We start from the raw sequence: 17730 nt of genomic DNA on the forward strand, positions 1-17730 counted from the left end.
GCTTTTTTTCCCACTTAAATTACGTAAAGTGAACTTGCAGTAAATTTTACTTGCTACTTTCTTACCTCTAAAGACAGATTTTAGAAAGTTTCTTTCTGAACTTTCTCTTTGTTGCTATTTAGCCTTCTCAACCCAGAACTTTTTTTTTAATTAAACATTAAAAAAAATTTTTTTTTTTACAATGTTGCATTGGTTTCTGTCATACAACAATGCAAATCAGCCATAATTATACATACACTCCCTCCTTCCCTAGACTCCCTCCCTTCCCCCATCCCATCTCTCCAGGTCATCACGGAGCACCAAGCTGGGCTCCCTGTGCTACAGGCAACTTCTCACTACCTATCCATCTTACACCCGATAATCTTTGTATGTTGATGCCACTTTCTCCATTCTTCTCACTCTCCCTCCCCCACTGTGTCCCCAAGTCCCTTCTTTATATCTGTGTCTCCTTTCCTCCCCTGCAAATAGGTTCATCAGCATCATTTTTCTGAACCCAGCCAGCGTTTGCCTCCCACTCGGGTCATGGAGGGAAGGGGGCTCCTGGGGAAACACCTGGCCTCTCAGTGACCACACAACTCCAGGAATTTCATTTACAGGCCTTTTGAGGTTTGTAGGCCCCCAAAGGCAGGGTTCAAAGAACTGAAGTGTCCAAATTCCATTATGATTTTTGAAAAGAGGCATTCAAAGTAACTTAGAACAAGGAAATAATATTCATAACCATCTCTTACTTTACATTGGGTACTTTTCCAGTGTCTTCATCAAAAACTTGAAATTTTCCCAGTATTTGGCCCTGGCTTAATTTCTCCATGCTCTCACTAGTGTGAAATCGGATTGTGCTGCTTTTAAAATAAATGCCTTCTTTCACATTTTTCACTTTGACTTTGATGGGAATGGATGTCGGCTTGTATTTATCCTTAATTGATTTGTGAAAAGCTGCTTTGTTAGTGACGATAATGCTCAAGTCAAGATTCTTCATTGTTTCATAGTCTACTTCCTAGAAAGGCGAAATCAGAGGGAATTCTTTAAAAAGGGAAAACAATAGAACACATGAATGTGGTTTCAGTGTCAGATATTATATAATCATTTAAAACATGAAAAATACAGCAGTAAGTACAGTAAATCCCCAATATATAAATGAATTCCATTCTGAGAGCACGTTCGTAGTCCAACTTTGTTCATTAAGTCCAACAAAGTTAGCCTAGGTATCCAACTAACACAACTGGCTACACAGTACTGTAATAATACTGTCAAACAAATAATACATAAAAAACAAACACACAAAATAAAGAAAACATTTCTAATCTTACAGTAAAGTACCTTGAGAAGTCCAGTGGTACCATACAACAGATGGCATCCAGGGGCTGGCATCCAGTGAACAGGCAAGAAGAGTTACAGAGTGGGGGTGGGAGAGGAGGGAGGTGGGAGAGCTGAAGGATCGTCAGCAACAGGAGACGGAGGGCGAATTGCAGTTTCACTCATACTTTAACGTGACTGGACACGCAAATGTACATTCTCATTTTGCAAGTTCAGTACTTGAAGGCTCGTATATAGGGGACTTACTATATTCCAACTCTTAAATTGATACCATGTCATTAAAAATCTGCAGCCCCATGGACTGCAGCCCACTGTCTCCTCTGTCTATGGGATTTCCCTGGCAAGAATACTGGAGCAGGTTGCCATTTCCTTCTCCAAGGGATAGTCCTGACGCAGGAATCAAACCTGTGAGTCTTGCATCTCCTGCATTTGCAGGTGGATTCTTTACCACTAGTACTACGTGGGAAGCCTAAAGATGTTTAGGAAGCACCCCCAATTTTATTTAAGATCAAAATCATTTCAAATAGATATATTTTTTATTTTTAGCAATCTGAAGTGATTCTTTGCTTAATTTAAAAAAGTTAAGGGACATTCAATATAGGTTAATATTCCTTAAAAAGTGTTCCATGGGTTTGTTCTGGCAAAAAGGGCTACAGAAGTAGCAGCAGACCACCAGCTCTGTCCCATAGCATATCATAAAGCTGAGACCTCACTGCATCTTATTAGGTAGCACATAATATTCATTTGTCTCATTATTAATGATGTTCATTTTGATCCTTTGATCAAGGTGCTGTCTCTGAGGCTTCCCCACTGTAAAGTTACTTTTTGGCCTTTGTAATTCACGTGTATTTTGTGTGGTGGTACTTTGAAACTATTTAAGTGTCCCATTTCTCTGCAAATTTTCTGTTTGTTTATATTAGTATAAAAAAAATAAAAGGAGACCTCCTGGAGAAAAAAATAATATTTGACTATATTAAACCCAGGAAGGGGTTTTCAAATTTGTTTAAAAATCTGCAGCCCCATGGACTGCAGCCCACTGTCTCCTCTGTCCATGGGATTTCCCAGGCAAGAATACTGGAGCAGGTTGCCATTTCCTTCTCCAAGGGATAGTCCTGACCCAGGAATTGAACCCGTGAGTCTTGTATCTCCTGCATTTGCAGGACTCTTTATCGCTAGTGCCACCCGGGAAGTCTAAGGATGTTTACGAAGAGAATCTAACCCCCTTCTTTATACCATGATGTCTATTAATAACTTGTTTGCTATTAATGCCATAAAAGATTAACCCTCTTCCAAATACTCTGTTCTTTGCAAATTGTGGTATTACATTTGATCAGTTTATCACTCTCTCTATATATTTTCCAATTTGTCCATTTTCTTTTTAAAAACATTTCTATAGTGTTCTACTATTTAGATACACTTAATTTACTTAGCTATTCTGTTATTAGGCATTTGGACTATTTGCAATTAACACTGCTCTGAACATTTGCATGCAAGTTTTTTTTTGTAGATACTGTATATGTTTTTATTTTTCTTGGGTGAACACCTAGGACTAAATTGTTGGGTCACTGGATTAGTACTCTATTTAATTTTTTACGAAACTGCCAAACTGGCTCTACCATTTAATGTTTCCACTGGCAATATACAGGAGTTCTGGTTTGCCTGTGTTCTCACTGATCCTGGTGGTGGTGGTCTTTTTTGACTGTAGCTTCTTTCTAGCCAGGTGTGCAGTGACGGCCCACAGGCCTCATCTGCACCTCCCCTAATGCCTACTGATGCCGGGTGTCCTTTACGTGCACGCTTGCTATTTGTGTATCTCCTCTAACTTCCTGTGAATGGAATCTGATGGCTGCCCTTATACTTTGGAAGCGATTCTTTATACCATTGAGAAAGTAAATTCATAATTTTCTTAATCTGGTGCTGTCATTTTACTACTAAATTTACAGTAACTCTGTCCCTTTTTGTGCTACTATGGTGCATTGAGGGTATTTTTATTTTTCATCACTATGTGACTACTTCTCCTTCAGTATATTATTGGCTTTTAATCTCAAGCACTGAGCAGGGTTGCACCTATAATCTATGACTAAAAAAGGATGCTTAGTTCTATACAAGCAGGTAAATTGATTTTGTCTCTAATGCCATTATCTATTTATTCAGTAATCATAAAATTTGTCTTCCCTTTAATCCAAAATCACTGCAGATGGTGATTGCAGCCATGAAATTAAAAGACGCTTGGAAGGAAAGTTATGACCAACCTAGATAGCATATTGAAAAGCAGAGACATTACTTTGCCAACAAAGGTTCGTCTAGTCAAGGCTATGGTTTCTCCTGTGGTCATGTATGGATGTGAGAGTTGGACTGTGAAGAAGGCTGAGCGCCGAAGAATTGATGCTTTTGAACTGTGGTGTTGGAGAAGACTGTTGAGAGTCCCTTGGACTGCAAGGAGATCCAACCAGTCCATTCTGAAGGAGATCAACCCTGGGATTTCTTTGGAAGGAATGATGCTGAAGCTGAAACTCCAGTACTTTGTCCACCTCATGCAAAGAGTTGACTCATTGGAAAAGACTCTGATGCTGGGAGGGATTGGGGGCAGGAGGAGAAGGGGACGACAGAGGATGAGATGGCTGGATGGCATCACCGACTTGATGGACATGAGTTTGGGTGAGCTCCGGGAGTTGGTGATGGACAGGGAGGCCTGGGGTGCTGCGATTCATGGGGTCGCAAAGAGTCGGACACGACTGAGTGACTGAACTGAACTGAACTGAATCTTATTCTGTTTTCCTCTGCTTTACAAAAAGTGGTCTATATACATATGGTAGCCTATTGATAAATGGTATCCATAATTATTACAATGAAACTTCAAGTTAATTTTCCTCTATTCTGTTATACATTATATTATCATCATTCCTCTATTAGGGTTTACTTACTTTACCATATAATAAGTTTTGTAAAAATGTGGATGCTTCTGGAATCAATTTTTGTCTGTGACTTAATGAAATATTTGGAAAGCTTTAGCTTTGCATTTTATTTTAAAATTTGATATTCTATCATTAACCATTTAACACACAGTGGTATTCTTCCTTTTTAATTTTGTTTAAAAAAAAAATCCATCCTCTAAATTTGTTTAAAAAATTCTGCAGGAGTCAGGGTTTTAAATATTTAAGACCCATATACTTATAACACAATTTAATTTTCATTGATTCAATTAAGCAGAATTATACACTCTGTTTCAAAATGCAACCCTCACACTACTGACATTAGAAATACAAAGAGTGTGACCACTCACAACCATAGAACTTGGGCAAATATGGATGGCGCCTATCTCTAACATTGTGGCACCAGTACTAATAAATATTTGGAGCTCAAAATACATCAGTGTCCTCCTCTTGACCAACTTCTGTCATTCCAGATTTGAACACTAAGTCCTTACCTTAATCAGGGTCACAATTCCTTCATTAGTTTGAGTATCAGTTTCTATGTGGAAATAACCCCCTTCGTTTCCTGATGCAAAAGTAAAATTTGCTAACCAATTATCCGAGCCTACTTCATCTGCGTCGGAGACTTTTATGCGTAAAACCTCTACGTTGGCTTTGTTTTCTTCAATTGATCCTTCATACTGCAAAACACAAACAGGAGGTTTTTATTCTGATGGAACACAAACATAAGTGATATATTTTTAGTTATGACTGACAGGTAATAGGCACATTTGTTATAAAAATAATAGTTACCACGTTTCTGTCAACTACAGGTATATTATCATTGACGTCCAAAATACGAATCTGAACTTGAGCTTGTTTTACTGGTTTATCTGTTATTTGTCCATTGCCGTCTCTTGCTTCTACTATCAAAGTGTAGCTGCTGTATTCCTGCAAGGCAATGAAAAAGATCCCGTTGGGGTGAAAATGAATTGCTCCCAAATCTGTCTTTCTGGGTTGAGTTCACTTTATCATCAGGGGAATGAACCTCAGTACATTTTATTCATAAGTAAGTTTCATGGGGGCTTCCCTGGTGGCTCAGTGGTAAAGAATCTGCCTGCCAATGCCGGACACACAGGTTCGATCCCTGATCTGGGACGATCCCACATACCTCGGAGCAAGTAAGCCTGTACGCCACAACTACTGAGCCTGCGCTCTAGACCCCAGGAGCTGCAACTACTGAAGCCTGAGGGCCCTACAGTTTGTGCTAAACGACAAGAGAAGCCACCGCAGTGAGCAGTCTGTGCACCACAACTAGAGAGGAGCTCCGCTCGCTGCAACTAGAGAAGAGCTGGTACAGCAACAAAACCTAGAGCAGCCAAAAATAAATAAGTAAATATTTAAAAAAAGTTTCATGACCTGCTGTTAATTCTGTGAAGATGCTGTTTGTTTGCCATCAGAGCTTTTTTTTTTAAAAGGGCAGAAAAGCCTAGAGTAGTTGTTGACATCAAAATTCTTAATTACATCATTGGTGATATTTATCAGGAGATGAGTCTCTCCTTAAAATAGTCTGAGCACAAAAGTGCTTTCAAAAGGTAGTCAGCATTACACTGGAAGTGATGAGACTCTAGAAATTAGTTTTTTATAGCACACTTCATTTTAGGTTAAAAGTTGTCATGAAGACTTAACCCCCCAAGAACACTGGGTCAGTAAAGGCAAAACTTGGTGCACTTTTTATCCCCGGTAGAGAAGATTCTTGGAGAAGACAACCTAGAGAACAATGTCTCAGATGTTATTCCAAAGGGGACCCGTCTCTTCCATGTGGTCCCTTCTGATGGCTCCATCAGTGTGGTTGAAGTTTAAGAAGGAGCTGGGCAGCGAGTGCCCATGCCCGGGACCCTGTACAGAGCAAAACTGCTCAGTGAAAGGCAGGATGGCAGAGACTCTGGAACCAGTTGCCTGAGTTCCAATTCTGACATGCTAGCTATGTCGGACACACATTATCCCTTTGACCCTTAGTTTCCTTCTACATAAAATGAGAATAATAACTGGATCTGCCTCACAGGGTTCACAGGTTCATTAACTGAATTAATCCACGTAAAAGGCTTGTAATAGCACTGGGCACATGGCTTGCCCAGTAAGTGACAGCCAGTATTTTTTCTGCTAAATGTTTCAGAGACATTTAGCAAAATAGTACTTCAATAGTACTACTACTTCAAAATAGTACTTTTCCATTCTCATTTTATGTGAAAAGGTAGAGTAGAATTCTAGGAGTAATAATATCCTTTAGGGCTTCCCTGGTGGTTCAGATGGTAAAGAATGTGCCTGCAATGCGGGAGACCCAGGTTCAATCCTTGGGTCAGGAAGATCCCCTGGAGAAGGGAATGGCAGCCCACTCCAGTACTCTTGTCTGGAGAATCACACAGACAGAGAAGTCTGGCAGGCTACAGCCCATGGGCTTGTAAAGAGTCGGATACAACTGAGCGACTAACACTTTCACTATCATTTAGAAAGATATCCAAAAAAAAAAGAAAGATATCAAAGGAATGTTGACTCACATCCTCTTCCTCTCTGGCCAGAGTTAAATAATTTTTTTAAGCATTACAAAATACACTGATTGTGTCTGATGATGATTTATATTTGATGACAATACAGCACTCTAAGGATTTTACCATGCATGCTGTTAACATCTTTATACGTGTAGCATTTATGAAATCTTGTCTTCCCTTTTCAACTAAAATGTTCCCTTTGACTTAGAAATAAAAAAATGAAATGTTTGAGAAAATATCCTTTAGGAAACAACTCAAATTTTCCTCCAATTTGGGATTTACAATAACTCTTTACAAATACTGCTATTACTCTAAACAGGACTTCTATTTCAATCTCTTTTCCTCCCTCTGAAAATGTATTAGCAGTAGGAAAGATTCCTAAAGTTTCATTACAGAACCACAAAGTAAGGAACATTGCTTTAGAACTCTCTAGCAAACAGATTCTGACTGGAGAGGCCCTAGGCCAATGCTTATGTAATTTAAAAATTTCCAGGAGCCACATGAAAAAAAAAATAAAGAGGGAATTCCTTGGTGGTCCAGTGGTTAGGACTTGGCACTTCACTGCTGGAGCCTGGGTTCAATCCTTGGTTGGGGAACTAAGATCCCCAACCACATGGTGTGGCCAAATAAATAAATCATTAAAAAAAAAAAAGTAAAAGGAGACAGTTGATACTAGTTTTATTTTTGCTTTGGGAGAAGTATATTGGTTTGCCTTTTCATTTACAAAAACATTCGGGGGGTTTTCTGGTTGATTATCTTCCTCTTCCTTTACCATGATGCCTACTTATAGTAATGACAGGGGATTGTTTAAACACCAGCTGATACTAGTTTTAAACAAAGAAATTTCATTTAACCCATGGTATCGGAAATGTTATTAATTCAACAAGTGATCAACCAAGAATTATTAAGGTGATATTTCAACATTCTTTTTTTTTTTTCATATTATGTCTTCCCAATCTGGTGTATATTTTCCACTTACAGCACATCTCAACTGGGACTAGTCACATTTCAAGTGGCCAATGGCCACGTATGACTGATGGCTATGATACTAGACAGCACATCCCTAGAGGAGGATCATTCTGAAACACAAGACAAAGTCAGAAAATTAGACTAGAGAGAGAATAAACTGGAAGGAGAGGAGAGCAGAAAAGATGAATAACATGAAATATCAATTTACCTCTCTGTCCAAGGTAATACTGGTTGTATAGATCTCTCCTGTATCTTTATTTAGGTAAAACACTGGAGAATTAGCAGGCTCCTGAGACACGATCCTATAGGAAATTTTAGAATTCAGAGTGTTGGGCTCATCTGCATCGGTTGCGTTGATTTTCATCACTAGTGTATCTGGTAGCAGAAACGAAGGGGTCCAAGATGAAACACAACTTTTAGCACTCTTATGTTATGTTATTATTTTATGTATCATATCAGCTTGTTCCAAAAAGGATTTTAGGTATGTATCAAATTAGTTTATTAAGATCAAAGAATTTAATTGCTTGAGGGAGCAAATGTGAATGGAGGTAGGAATAGAAAAAATAAGATAAAAGTGAGGCTGAGGTTAGTATATACAATTTTTAAGATGAAGTCCTGGACACGCAATAGGAGGGCCACAGATTTGCTTATCACATTTCTAATAACAGATACAAAGAAAGAAAAATGAACAGATACACATACATGCTTATTAAAATACAAGCAATTCAGGAGAAGCATAGCTATTCTTTATATTCAGATCAAAGAGAAATTTCTCCTGCAAGCCCCCATATAGAAAGCTGCATTTAACACTTGCATTGAAGCCTGGAGGTAGAAATAATATTTCTAAGGTTAGCAAACTACGGACAGTGGGCCCAAGCCAGCCAGCCGCCTGATTCTGTGAATAAAACTTTACTGGAACACACCCGTAACTATTTGTTTACATAGCATCTATGGCTGCTTTCCGGACACAGGGTGAAACTGACAAGTCGCTACATAGACCTAACCTATCACATCAATCTACCACATCTGTTTTGAGGGTAAAAAAACTTACAACAAAAAATCACTTCCAAACCTAGATCAATCAGTTTATTATTATTTTTCCTGTGGGTAATATTCAGCCTCCACTAAGACAGAGGTTTCAGTGTTCAGTGACATGCTGGGCACAGAATGATCTTGGGTACTCATTCATAAAAACAATAAACTCTTACTTGCTGCACTTAGCTCTTCAACAGACCCAACAAAGACGTCCTGTGTGAACACTGGCTCGTTGTCATTGATGTCAAGAACTTTAATTCTGAGTTCTATTGGTTTCTCTAAGTTTTTTCCTCTTTCATCCAAAGCGTAACCAGTTACCTGGAATCAGGACATACATAATAGAAGGCATTTAGGCTGAGGTCATTCAAGTAGCACAATTTCAAAAAAATAATAAAATGTACAATTGTTCTTACCAGAAAAAATGGCGTTTCTTCTCGATCTAGAATGGTGGTAACGTTCAGTTCTCCGGTGTCTTTATTAAAGACAAACACACCAAAAGGCGGCTCCGTGATCCCCTTTCCAGTGTATTTGTATGTAATTTTTAGTTTTTTTTCTTCTGCAAGATCAGAGTGTATCTAACATAAAAATAAGAGAGGAATGCTTCAAGTTAAACGCTAACACACAGGTAATCGTTTTTAATTGAAAATTTCGCTCTGAAGCTGTTGGATGTTGAAAGGAGGGAGGTGGGAGGACACAGGTGATCCACAGCAGAGGTGCTGGGGTCAGAGCACCCGGGTCTAATCGTGTCACAGCTGCACTAGGTGTGATACTAACGGTTACCTACTCTCCACGCTTCAGTGTTCTTACCTGCAATGTGAACAGACACTTCTGCCTACCTCTTAGGGTTGTTATGAAATTAAGAAATCATTAGGGGGGTACATCTTGGTAAGAGTGGATTTTAAATTTAGGTAAGGTAACATTTGCAGACTCAAAACCACCTTTATAACTCCGATCATCAGGAAGGTATGAGTGAGGCATCCTTTCACAGGAGGGTTAAAATAGTCAAGCGCTTCGCCTACTTGGAATGTTCCTGCAGATTAGTGTTTCTAACCTGGGGTACTTCTGTAGTTAACACCTTCCTCCTCTAGAAAGAGCTCTATTTGTATCTCTAACTTGTTTGTTTCCCATTTCTGGTATCTCTAACTCTTCATCGGTAAGTGTATCTCTGTCGCCCCCTGCTGGATCCTCAATTTCTCTTTTCAGACATCACTGAAGCCATCACCCACCTCTACCCTGCCAGAATTCGTCCTGAAATCTCAGAATTAGCTACACATGCTTCCCACAGGATTCCCAACATGCTCTGGGGCTGAGGGTGCTGCTGAGAATGAGATGCGGCTCCAACCTCCTGCCACGCCTGCTCTGCTCCTGGAGGAATGGGGACCCTGAGGCAGTCCGGTGATCACTTTTCACTGAGCCTCTGTCTGTCTTTCCCTTTCTCTGTGTTTCTTTTTTTTTTTGCCAAGTACATGCATATACACACACAACCCATGTGTATGTGTATACACATACATCAGTATTTATAGAGAATATTGTAGATCTTTATGTGCTGACTATATATATAATTTCACTTATGTTAGAAATAAAATCAAACTGTGTGTGGACCTAGCAGTTGGTTTGCATATACACATGTATGCACATAGGAGTATGTAAGTATATACATACTTATGGATTTCAAAAGATATGGAAGATACTAAGCTGTTGACAGTATTACTTTTAGATAAAGAATCTATAAAGTTGGGGAACTACAACAGAATGTTTTGCTTTTTATGTAAATTTTACTCTTAACAACTTTTATAATTAAAATTAGTAAGAAGAATAGCTAATGCTTACTGAACCCCATGTATTTTAGGGAAACCTATTGAAAGAATGAGTGAATAACTCAGATATCTCATCAAACTAGCACTAAGCAAACCAGAAAGCTTAACTGCTTGTATACAAACTATTATGTAAAGTCATGGGCTTCACTGGAGGCTCAGACTGTAAAGAATCTGCTTGCAATGCAAGAGACCCAGGCTTGATCCCTGGAGAAGGGAATGGCTACCCACTCCAGTATGCTTGCCTGGGAAATCCTATGGACAGAGGAGACTGGCAGACTACTGTCCTTGGGGCTGCATAGAGTCGGACACGACTAAGCCACTTTCACTCACTTTATGTAAAGCCATAATCAAACATTTAGATTTAAGAGGGCTTTTATCAAAATAATATACTGCTGGAAAAAGGAAAGTGTCTTCTGTTCCTGACTGCTCTTTTTTAAAAGGAGCTTGTTGTGTGTGCTGTTTATAAGGTTGGAAAGATGAAGGTACCACTTGCCTATGAACATTTATTCATTCATACAAATGTTTACAGGATGTTGGCTCTGCTCGGGGCACAGGGTGTGCACGAGCTGTGAGTCCTGAGGACCAAGCCCCTGCCCTCAGGGAGCTCACACTGTACTGAGGGAACCAGACAACAAGCAAGCAACTTATGACATAGTGTCCTGGAGGTGCTGCTGCTGCTGCTGCTAAGTTGCTTCAGTCATGTCCGACTCTGTGTGATCCCACAGATGGCAGCCCACCAGGTTTCCCTGTCCCTGGGCTTCTCCAGGCAAGAACACTGCAGTGGGTTGCCATTTCCTTCTCCAATGCATGAAAGTGAAAAGTGAAAGTGAAGTTGTTCAGTCGTGTCCGACTCTTCGAGACCCCATGGACTTGCAGCCTACCAGGCTCCTACGTCCATGGGATTTTCCAGGCAAGAGTACTGGAGTGGGTTGCCATTGCCTTCTCCGCCTGGAGGTGAATGAGCTATAAACTGAGCTGAATGAAGTGAGGGGATTGAGATGGGGTGAGGCCGGGAAGGGAATTCTTGGCCAGAGGCTTTATGCTGTGAGATACTGCAAATACCTATGGGGAGGGGTTCCAGGCAGAGGGAACAGCAAGTGCTAAGGACTGATGCTAAAGCTCTAATACTTTGGCCACCTGATGAGAACAGCTGACTCACTGGAAAAGACCCTGATGCTGGGCAAGATTGAGGGCAGGAGAAGGGGAAGACAGAGGATGAGATGGTTGGATGGCATCACCGACTCAATGGACATGAGTTTGAGCAAACTCTGTGAGATAGTGAAGGACAGGGAAGCCTGGAGTGCTGCAGTCCATGGGGTCGTAAAGACTCTGACATAACTGAGCCACTAAACAACGAAAGGGTGGGAGGCTGGCATGGGCTTTGGGCTTGTGTCAGCTTAGGGAGGTGGCAGAGTATGGGATGAAGGCTGATAGGAGCTGGGGTCAGAGAGGAGGTCAAAGTCAACAAATCCTAAGAGAGCTCTTGTTGGCAGAGGTGAGGAGTATGTTTCTTCCACTGCAGTGGACAGCTGTTGAAAGGGCCTCACGAAGGGGATGAAAATTTTAGTTCAGAAGACCACGTTGGCTGCTTTCTGGAGAATGGACTGTGGGGGGGAGGGGCAGGCAAGAGTGAAGGCAGGGAGACCAGGTCAGGGTGCTTTCGGCAACACAGGTCAGAGCTGACACTGACGGGCACGAGGAGCATGGCAGTGGAGAGAAGTGGGCAGATTCAGAGTACACTTTTGGCATAGAACTGACAGTACCTGCTACAGTTTTGAAAATACTGAACAAAATTATAGTACCATTTACTGAAACGGATAGAACTTAGGGAGAACAGCTTTCGGAAAAAGCAAGGGTTCAGACTTTACACGTGCTAAATCTGAGATACAAATGAATGAAACTACCATATTATTTATCAAAACAGTAGGACTTTTAGAGAGTTGAAAGGGGAGTTATTAATAATTAGGTCAGGACAATGGTCGTAAACCCAGACTGTTTCAGGCAAGATGAGTTAGATAGCAGTTTCTTTTCATTTTGAAAACTACTTTCATGGGTAGGGCGGCAGAATGTGTGACTCTGATATAATAGTTTCAAGCTGAAAGCGATTGAGAAGAAGCAGATACAAGAAAAACTCTCTGTCCTCCCCCTACCTGCCTAAGACTGTTGTGGTTTAGTCATTAAGTCGTGTCTGACTCTTTCGACCCCATAGATTGCAGCCCCACAGGCTCCTTTTTCCTGGAATTTCTCAGGTGAGAATAGTGGAGTGGGTCGCCATGCCCTTCTCCAGGGGATCTTCCCGACTCATGAACTGAACTAGTGTCTCTTACATCTCCTGCACTGGCAGGTGGGTTCCTTACCACAGAGCCACCTGGGAAGCCTCACTTGCCTAAGAGCAGGACGTGAGTGCGTAAAGGTGCCTTTTCTACCCCTCTCGACAGCAAGGACGAAAAAGTTAATCACTGGAGGGGAGTTTAGATCCCTATCAGCCTGGAGACAGGACCAGGAGAATCTACAAAACAAACCTGACTAACTAGCTTTTTCTAGTATTATTGCCCATCTATTTGCCTTCCCAGGTAGCTGCCCCCGGGGATTCGAGGTCTTTCTTGTCTGTCTTATCGCTTTTCTAAAAATTTATTGTCCTTCTACTAAGTAGCTTCGAAGAAGGCAATGGCACCCCACTCCAGTACTCTTGCCTGGAAAATCCCAAGGACGGAGGAGCCTGGTGGGCTGCAGTCCATGGGGTCGCTAGGAGTCGGACACGGCTGAGCGACTTCACTTTCATTTTTCAATGCATTGGAGAAGGAAATGGCAACCCACTCCAGTGTTCTTGCCTGGAGAATCCCAGGGACGGGGGAGCCTGGTGGGCTGCCGTCTGTGGGGTTGCACAGAGTCCGACACGACTGAAGCGACTTAGCAGCAGCAGCAGCAGCAGCAAGCTTCTTGGTTGCGCCTGCTGCTGCTAAGTCGCTTCAGTCGTGTCCGACTCTGTGCGACCCCACAGACGGCAGCCCACCAGGCTCCCCCGTCCCTGGGATTCTCCAGGCAAGAACACTGGAGTGGGTTGCCATTTATCCTAACCAAACCTTTGATTTACTCATCTCTGGGTACTCCCACGTGTTTCATGCAGGACAGACAAGTTTCTAGGGGCTTCCCAGGTGGCTCAACGGGTAAAGAATCTGCCTGTAATGTAGGAGACACAAGAGATGTGGTTCAATCTCTGGACCTGGAAAAATCCCCTGGAGGAGGGCATGGCAACCCACTCCAGTATTCTTGCCTGGTGACTCCCATGAACAGAGAAGCCTGGCAGGCTACAGTCCACAGGGCAGCAGAGTCAGACAGGATTGAAGTGACTGAGCACAGAGCACATACAGACACATTACTAAGCTTGTTTTTCTCTTGTTAATTATTTTTTGTCAGTCCAATTTACAGGGCTCCTGCCAGAGAACCTAGGTAGGTGCTAGGGAAAACAGATGATAAGAGCTCCTTTTAAGTGCTGTTAACACTCTGTTAAACAAGGATTTAACTAGTGCCTGAGTCCACTCTTAGTTGAATCAAACAGTGAAAGTCACTCAATCATGTCCAACTCTTTGAGATCCCCTGGACTTCTCCATGGACTTCTCCAGGCCAGAATACTGGAGTGGGTAGCTGTTCCCTTCTCCAGGGGATCTTTCCAACCCAGGGATCAAACCCAGGTCTCCCTCACTGCAGGCAGATTCTTTTCGAGCTGAGCCACCAGGGAAGCCCGAGAATACTGGAGTAGTACCCTATCCCTTCCGTAGCAGATCTTCCCATCCCAGGAATCGAACCAGGGTCTCCTGCATTGCAGGCGCATTCTTTACCAGCTGAGCTACCAGGAAAGCCCAGTTGAATCAAAGCCCTCCATTAAATACATGTTCACCACTAATGCTGCATCTTCTAGAATAGGAAAGTGATCTTCAAGGTGACATCTAGAATATTAAAAAGTTCAGTCAGTACATCATGTAACATTCCTAAAATTTTACAGTGAACATGGATGATCTCAGACACATTTCGTGCATGTACTTCCTTTTCCTCTTTAGACAGTACCTTGGCAATCGGATTCTTCCTGGACAGGTCCTCTCCCTCCCGGAGGGCCACAGGGGCTGTGATCCAAGCACGCTTTTGTCTCACTGGGTGAATGTGTTTAGGAAGCAACTTGCTTTCATTTCTTGAATGTAAGGCCTAAAGCAATAAAATGTTGCCAAAAAATTAGTAAAACATTAGTATGGAATCATAAAATGTACTAGAAGTTGAAAGAAAGCTGTGCCAATTCCAAGGTATAAATTATTTCATACTTTTTGATATGGCCTTAATATAGGCTTTGGACTTCCCAGGTGGCGCTAGTGGGAAAGAACCCACCTGCCAATGTAGGAGACATAAGAGAAAAACAGGTTCAGTCTCTGGGTCAGGAACATCCCCTGGAGGAGGGCACGGCAACCCACTCCAGTATTCTTACTTGGAGAATCCCATGGACAGGGGAGTCTGGTGGGCTACAGTCCATATGGTTACAAAGAGTTGGACATGACTAAAGCAACTTGGCACGCACGCACAGGTTTCATTTTCAAAGAGAAAATATATACTCTGGAACAAACACTATCTACCTGAAGAGCTTGTTTCCAAACCAGTAAAGCAGTTTTGTTTTGTTGGTTTTTTATCAGCAAGGAAAGATCTCCCAGAGGGAAGACTTAAAAAGGCTAGAATAATGTAGTGACCTTACAAATGGGCAAATTACAATTAACACGGCAAGTCAAGAAATGTTTCTCACTGAAAATGAAGTCTTATTTTTCTGTGGTGGCTTATAATTTAAAAATGAATCACTAACGCTTTAAGACAAAATTATCAGTAACCTGTTGATATCACCTTAACTAAAACTAGTGAAAGTGTCAGTTAATGAATTTATTGTTTTAAGAATGAAGTTAAAGGATTAAATGGCCCATCTCTGGTTTATCAAAAACTAGGCAGAAAACTAATCCATAAGTTTTCAGTTGGGCTTTAATAGATGAATATATATTTTATCCAAGGAAAATTTTCATGCAGTATTAAAATGAAATGACCTAGTATTTTAAGATCAGAGATGATTTTTATACTAAGTTTACCATTTTACTCATTTTATTGCTCTACATAACTTGCATTTTACTTCAAAATATTTACACTGGTTAGCACTAGGTCACTGATTTTTTTCCTTTGTTTTGAGTGGAAAAATTCTTCTATAATTAAAAAAATTAATTATGTATCAAAACATTAAAACAATATTAAAGTTTATAATGTAAAAATGTACAACAGCCTCCCAGTTTTCCACTCATGTTTTAGAAAATGCATTGTTAACAACCTTTTTTTTTTCCATAAAAATGGAATTATACTAGGATAGCCAAAAAGTTTGTTCAGGTTTTTTTCTGCAATAGCTTATGGAAAACCTGAAACAAACTTCATGGCCAACCCAATACTATACATCACATTCTGTCCCTTGATTTTTCATTCAGTACCTCATCATGGACATTCCTCCATGTACCGTGAGTTGTTTTACTTTTACCATTCTCTTACTGATGGATATTTAGATTGTCAAAAATGCTGCATCTCCCCTGGGTAGAGGTTCCTGTGAACATGGTTGAGTGGGAATGGCTGAGTCTGAGGTGATAGGATAGAGCTGGTGTTGTTTAGTTGCTAAGTCATGTCTGACTCTTTGCAACCCCATAGACTGTAGCCCACCCCATAGACTGTAGCCCACCACACAGACTGTCGAGTTGGTGATGGACAGGAAAGCCTAGTGTACTTCAGTCCATGGGGTCACAAAAAGTCAGACACAACTAAGCGACTGAACTGAGACTGTAGCCCACCAGGCTCCTCTGTCCATGGGATTTCCCAGGCAAGAATACTAGAGTGGGTAGTCATTTTTTTCTCCAAGGGATCTTCCTGACCCAGGGATTAAACCCACATTTCCTGCTTCCTGGCAGGAAATGATCCACCTGGGAATTTACCTAAAATTTACCTGAATCCACCTGAAATTTATAACTGATCTACCTGGGAAGCCCCAGGGATAGAGTAGGATAACCAAAAGCTAGCTCAGAAGTCCCATTAGGAGACTGTTAATAGAGAGGGAACTTAGTGGGCTTTGGGAGACCACAGTAAGTAAATAATCACTCAAGCAAGTAATGGAAAAATCCCAAAACAATGTGGACTTACTTAATTCATAAAGCTGAACAAGTTGCTTAGCATCGAAGCTAGATGGGTTTGCTTAACAACAAAACCATGTAACAGAAGCAAGAGACATGTCCCAAAATAAACAAAAAAAACAATAGTGGAAAATAAGGCCCCAAACCTGCCCAGTGACAACAACAAGTTAATGACCCTTAAAACATACTCTCTGCAAATACAAAAAACAATAATTTACAGGAAGGTGACATTTCAAAGTGAAAGACCCTCACTGTACTGAGACCTAATATAATTTTTCCAAAGTGCCATGAGGGATGCACCATATAGGGTCAATAACTCCCCCACCCAACACATAGGAGTTAATGACGTAAGACTCAAAAGAATGAAAAACAAGGTGATCTTCTTTCCATCCCCTTTCTTCCTTTTATTTATAAAAATGCATCACTTCATGGGAAATAGATGGGGAAACAGTGGACACAGTGTCAGACTTTATTTTTTGGGCTCCAAAATCACTGCAGATGGTGACTGCAGCCATGAAATTAAGACGCTTACTCCTTGGAAGAAAAGTTATGACCAATCTAGATAGCATATTGAAAGGCAAAGACATTACTTTGCCAACAAAGGTTCGTCTAGTCAAGGCTATGGTTTTTCCTGTGGTCATGTATGGATGTAAGAGTTGGACTGTGAAGAAGGCTGAGCACCGAAGAATTGATGCTTTTGAATTGTGGTGTTGGAGAAGACTGTTGAGAGTCCCTTGGACTGCAAGGAGATCCAACCAGTCCATTCTGAAGGAGATCAGCCCTGGGATTTCTTTGGAAGGAATGATGCTAAAGCTGAAACTCCAGTACTTTGGCCACCTCATGTGAAGAGTTGACTCATTGGAAAAGCCTCTGATGCTGGGAGGGATTGGGGGCAGGAGGAGAAGGGGACGACAGAGGATGAGATGGCTGGATGACATCACCAACT

At 41.2% G+C, this 17730-nt stretch overlaps 1 protein-coding gene across 1 annotated transcript in view; it reads right to left on the reverse strand.

Annotated features, from left to right (window-relative positions):
- Window positions 1-17730, reverse strand: part of DSG2 (desmoglein 2) — a 52864-nt gene that overhangs the window by 15353 nt on the left and 19781 nt on the right. The window contains exons 3-9 of the mRNA XM_027525622.1: window positions 14662-14796; window positions 9193-9354; window positions 8953-9097; window positions 7953-8119; window positions 5040-5177; window positions 4742-4927; window positions 729-994 (exon numbers count right to left, since the gene is read on the reverse strand). Coding sequence (XP_027381423.1) covers window positions 729-994; window positions 4742-4927; window positions 5040-5177; window positions 7953-8119; window positions 8953-9097; window positions 9193-9354; window positions 14662-14796 — 1199 coding nt within the window. The remainder of the gene's footprint in view (window positions 1-728; window positions 995-4741; window positions 4928-5039; window positions 5178-7952; window positions 8120-8952; window positions 9098-9192; window positions 9355-14661; window positions 14797-17730) is intronic.

The sequence above is a fragment of the Bos indicus x Bos taurus genome, chromosome 24 (assembly GCF_003369695.1).
Source record: "Bos indicus x Bos taurus breed Angus x Brahman F1 hybrid chromosome 24, Bos_hybrid_MaternalHap_v2.0, whole genome shotgun sequence".
Taxonomy (NCBI): Eukaryota; Metazoa; Chordata; class Mammalia; order Artiodactyla; family Bovidae; genus Bos; species Bos indicus x Bos taurus.